Source organism: Phalaenopsis equestris, unplaced genomic scaffold, assembly GCF_001263595.1.
Source record: "Phalaenopsis equestris unplaced genomic scaffold, ASM126359v1 Scaffold000331, whole genome shotgun sequence".
NCBI classification, from domain to species: Eukaryota; Viridiplantae; Streptophyta; class Magnoliopsida; order Asparagales; family Orchidaceae; genus Phalaenopsis; species Phalaenopsis equestris.
Window position 1 is genome coordinate 178,128 of NW_018164773.1, and position 5,703 is coordinate 183,830.

The 5,703-nt window shown below is 34.9% G+C and overlaps 1 protein-coding gene across 3 annotated transcripts in view; it reads left to right on the forward strand.

Moving 5' to 3' along the window:
• Positions 1–334: 334 nt before the first annotated feature.
• LOC110025787 (probable protein phosphatase 2C 59) overlaps positions 335–5,703 on the forward strand; it is a 23,173-nt gene continuing 17,804 nt past the window's right edge. The window contains exons 1-4 of one of the 3 annotated variants that reach the window (XM_020726444.1): positions 335–585; positions 769–941; positions 1,204–1,302; positions 2,321–2,479. In XM_020726444.1, the coding sequence (XP_020582103.1) occupies positions 581–585; positions 769–941; positions 1,204–1,302; positions 2,321–2,479 (436 nt within the window). In that variant the 5' untranslated portion in view covers positions 335–580. Of the gene's footprint in view, positions 942–1,203; positions 1,303–2,320; positions 2,480–5,703 lie in introns of all 3 variants that reach the window. The other 2 variants (XM_020726443.1, XM_020726442.1) reach the window with 2 other exon arrangements.

Genomic DNA, 5,703 nt, shown 5'->3' on the forward strand with positions numbered 1-5,703 from the left:
CAAAATATTAACACATCATTTCATCCTAAATACAACCGAACGGTCTCCAACCTGAGAAAGCTTGCCACACAACACAAAATGGGCATTATTCCCAGGACATGCGCCAATCCAAACAGTTCCGACCGCATCCCTCTACGGATCCTCATTCCCACTGATCACACGGGCCATATTACACGTGTAGCTCCGTGATGCCGCGGCCCGCACGCATGCCTTGCCGCTCTTGGGACGGACTTAATCCCGGCCCGGCCCACAGTTTTTGACCGGGTACAGCCTTCACGTCATCTCCGGCTTATAACAAACAAATTTCGTTTGCCCATTGGATGAAAACCCATTATGAAACCCGAAATTTATGGATGATTCCCTGCCATTTGAGGTGGGTGCCGTGATGTAGAATTTCGGAGGTTTCTGACGTTATTTTTCTGGTTCTCGTGTTTCTCTCTGTTCCAACGCTCACCGAAACTGAATGATCGGTGGTATTGTTTTTCGTTTCTATCGCTCTCGAAATTAAGGTTTGATTCTCAAAGCGTCCAGGTGGAAATCCTTCTGCGGCTCATGGTTCTCGCTTTTTATTCTGTAGCAGATGAGGTAGGAACTTCAATTTGTTTTCGATCACGGAGGGGGATGAAGATTCATTGTTAAATTGACTAGTACTGCGGGGTTTCTTATTTTTTGATTTAATTTGAGTTGAATAAAGAGTTGGGGAAGAGAAAGGGGTTGATCTCTGGGGTTTAAAATGGGCTATTTGAACTCGACGCTTGCCAATTCCAGTGTAGGTAACAGCGCTGATTCGCCCGTCAGCGGTGGAGGGCTCAGTCATAATGGAAAGTTTAGTTATGGGTATGCGAGCTCTACTGGAAAGAGGTCTTCGATGGAGGATTTCTATGAGACCAGAATTGATGGGGTTGACGGTGAGACTGTTGGTCTTTTTGGAGTTTTTGATGGTGAGTTTTTGCCTTCCTTTTTCCCTAATAGCCGTCTGTTGTGTGATATTTTTTTTCGTTTTATTCCTGAGCAACACTCGTTTTATTTGAAACTTTACTATTCTCTGGCTTATCATCAACGAATAGAAATTATTTGTTTCTATATTTGTTTCCCATAATCATGTGCAATTATTGTTACGGTTTGCCAATTTTGGGTAAATTTTAAGTAATTTCTGATATGTCTTTTATTTGTGCAATTTAATGATTATGTTCTTACTGATAGGTCATGGTGGCGTCCGAGCAGCTGAGTATGTGAAACAACACCTCTTCAGTAATTTGATCAACCATCCAAAATTTATCAGTGATACTAAGTCAGCCATAGGTTATTTTCTCTATCTTAGATAATTGTCATCATTGGCCTTGCTGTAGGGAAGTTTTCATGCTACTTTCATTTCCAGTCATACTCTAATGGCAATTTCCTCAACCAGTGCTATTCTTATAATCCCATCTTTTCTATTTTGCAGCTCTTAAAAGCTGCACATAGTGTTGATCATAGTTTATAGCCCCTATATTGAAAAAATAGACCGATGCAAAAAGGTCTAACTAAACAAGATTTTGCTAAACTCAACTATATTTTATGTTATTCATGTGCCAAAGTTATTTACAACTGTTTGTATTCGATCTTAAGAAGCCTTTTTTGTTTGCTATGCGTAGATTTTAATCTTAATTTAACTTATTCTTTGGTTATTATTTTCTTGTGCTTCTTTGGTTTACACCTGTTTTCCACCGTCTCACATTAACTTATCCTCTTGTCTTATTGACACATCATTTGTCCTCTGTTTTCTTTCCAGTCACACTGAGTCCAGCTTTGACCTTGTTTTTAACATTTGCTATGCCACTCACTTATATGATCATGTCAAACTACTCTTTCTAAGCTTGACTTCTCATCTTATCTTAACATTCTCATGTATAATGCAGCTAACTTGGTTCTCGTTCACTCATACAGGAGATCTACTGATATTATGATTTTTTAAAATAAATCTAGTATAAGTCTATTATCTCTTATGACATTATACAATAATAGAGAACTATGTTATCCCCATAATTTTGACACTATTTGCTTTATCTTCATTAATATTTCCATTATTTAGTTATATAAATCATAGATATTGCAATCTCAGCCCTAGTCATTACCTTGATCCTCCATTGATATAACTGATTGTTATTCCTTGAAAAATAAAAAGAACATGTTTACAAAATAAAACTGTAAACTACAGCAGATGCCCACAACCATGTTGTTTTTTCTGCTGGAACAGTTGACAATTTTTTTTGCAGGAATAGTTATTAATTTTGATTATTGTACAGATCACCAATCTGATAATTTACTTTTCAATGTTCAGCTGATGCCTACAGCCATACAGACTCTGAGTTCTTGAGATCTGAAAATAATCAAAGCCGAGATGCTGGATCAACAGCTTCGACTGCTATTCTCGTTGGCGATCGTCTCCTTGTAGCTAATGTTGGAGATTCTAGGGCTGTCATATGTCGGGGTGGAAATGGTGAGGTCTCAGTTTAAGGCAGTACTTCAAATTTTGCATTCATTATCTTGCATCTTGGATAAAATTTAGAGTTGTTTAAAAAATAAATTTTGGTGGCAATGCATTCTCTATATTCTTAGAAGCGAATTAGAATAATGTGTATATTTGTTTGTCTCGAAGAAGAATATCTTCTTACATTTTATAATATTTATATACCGCATTCCAAGATGATAGTTGACCTTTCACTAGGAAGCTCTGATAGAGTGATTGATTTTAGGGGCAGTTACATACATAGCACTAAAAAATTTGCTATTTACAAAACTTGCACCCTATTTCATCCTTTTTTTAAATTCACAATTAAATATCAAAATTCACAAGAAAATCCCAACCCACATTTTTTATTTTTTTATCAAATTATCAATCGTTTGATCGTGCTACACATAAATGCACCGGTTCAGTAGCTCAAATAAATGACCCGGGAGCTAGTTCTGTAAATAGCAAAGTTCTGGCAATGAATAATGAATCGTTGAAACTTGGAAAAATGTCATTTTATAAACCTTTTCTTACATAGAATCATTCTACATTATCTATGTAGATATGTATGAAATATAGATCTTCTATGGACCTATTTATGTTCTTTGAATCTATTTTTGTGTTTCTTGCTCGAGCCGGATGATAAAAAATTATCATGTCCGGTTCCTTTGAGGGATGGATCCACAAGAATTCACCTATCCAAATAACAAAGAAACCTGATTTGAATTATCTTGTATTAAGAGTTAAATTGGCTAAAGGGATGGGTTTCTCTGTTTTTCGTGCAAATTCAGAAATATGATGTACTTTAAGTTGTTATTGTTTACTTATTATCAGGAAGTAAAAATTCTGGAATGGGGCACAAGATGCCACAATTGTCCTTTTGAGCTAATATTCTTACAAATCTTAAACTAGTTATGCTTTTTGCTACCGATACAAACATTATTTTTAACCTCCTTTTTTTCAGATCCAGCTTTTATGCAAGATAACAGACCTTTTTGATTTGAGTAATGCGACACTGTACCATGAGTAGGAATGAGCCAATTAAATGCAACTTCGTACATTGTTTAGAGATTATCCCGTAGATACTATTAATGTACTGAGCTCTACGTCAAGTTTATTTGAGCTCATTTAAAATTTCATTCTGGTTTTGTTGTAACTTTTTAACTGTTCAAAATGCAGAATTTACATTCATAGGAACTTTAATTACATTTATTTTTGAGGATTTACTATCTTTCCATTGTTTTCCTTGTCAATTGATGGTAGTTGAATTGGTTTTACAACCATTCCATTGAATTTTGTCGCTTAAAATCTGAATATATTTAAGTTTTGTTCATTAGCTGATTGGTAGTAGATGATATTTCCGTGAATCTCAAATAAAATCTATTTGAGAATTCAACTTATTACACATATATTGCTATCTGCATCAATTTCTCGAAGAAAGTTATTATACTCAAAATTTGATCTTTCATTTTTGGAGGTAATATTATGATAGCTACCATCCTCACTGCTAGATAGGTAATATTCAAGTTCTGTAACTATCAGTGGTCAAGATTCAGAGATATGGATTTATGCTACAATATGTTGATGGTGATGGTATTCGGAGAAATGAATTTATGCCATCAGACTTGATTAGTGGCAACATGGTTTAGTTATCTATTCTTCATAAAAGGATATGAATATAGAGTTTGCTTTCTTATAAGTGGTGTGAGCAAGAGAGCTATTTTAGGTCAACAAAGTGTGCTAACATTTCACTAGCTGGTTGCGTGCATTTACATTTGTACAAATTTGTGCACCCACTACATAATTGTTTGCATTTGGCATGAAAATGAAAGCCTTATTTATCAACATGTTGGCCTGTTTCATGATTCTTTGAATGGAATTATGGATAGGTTTAAAGTCGTTTGCTCTCAGGATGCAAGGGGAGAGGTTTTATTGGTTTTTATAGCAGAGTTCAAAGTTTGAGCCAATGTTGCACCAACAAGGCTCGTTTATTTAGCTTTTTACAAGATTTCAATGCCTTGATTGCCCAGTTTGTTCTGCCATTCTCTGGTAGTTTGTTTGTAGTTGCATCAATCTTAAACCATTGCCAATAGCAACTTCAACTAAAAAAATTTGCCCTTTTTAATTGATACGTATTTTTTGGCTACTTATTGTTAGTATACCGATATTTATATAACCTTTTGATTGAAACATTTCGTAAAAGATGATGTTTATATCTAGGGATTTTATCAATGTTAAGTATATTTCTTATCATCTATATAAGTATTATAAAGCTACAATTCAAGAAGACTTTTCTCTAAAATTCAATGTAACAAAAGAGCTCCATTTAGAAGAAAATTCTGACTATCTATGCCTCATATCCTCTTTATTTTTTCTTTGGTTAACGATGGTAGAAGGTTTCTTTTGAACAAATCACCATCTCTTTTATTTGCCAATTGCATGTTGTAGTTTTGAACTTGATTCAATTAACTTGATTCGAGTTGAATTCGTTTCAAAGCTTGATTCAAACTTTCGTTTGACTGTGGCTCGAACTTGAGTTTACGTGACATTCTTTTGAATGCTTCTTCGTTGTTCTCTCATTATGTTTAGATAATGCATTAATAGGGCTGATGAGGAAGATAACAAAAATATCTACTACGTGTGAGGAGAAGATGAATTTATGGATGGAATCAACATGTGAGGAGAATAAGAATTCAAAAAGACCAACACTTGGTGAGAAAATTAGTTCATAGACATTATTTGCGAAATGTGAATAAGAATATGAGTCCATAAAAGTCCTCACTTGGAAGGCTTTTTCAGGATGAGCGATGTATAAAGGAGAAGTGTTCATAATGGAACTCTGGTGGTGCCTTGGATTTAATTATTTCGATGGGGTTTCCCTTGTTGTAGGAGTTGTTCTTCATGTCCTAAAGACTCTTGGAATATATGCAGTTGGAAATAGGGTTAGTGAGGGTATCATTTATATCAATCAGGAATATATGAAATAGGGTTGTTCATTCTTCCCAATACTGCAAAGAAGGAAATATTATATTTGCACGGATTCTTTCCTTTTAGTTGAATATTTAGATTATGAATTGTCGGCATTTAAAAGGGGGAAGTTGCGTTTGGGGGTCGCCCGTAAGAAGCTGTCGGCCGCCGGAATCGAAATCCCGTCGCCCGCTTCGGAAGGACTTTTTTAATTTACATAATATATATATAATTTTAGAAAAATA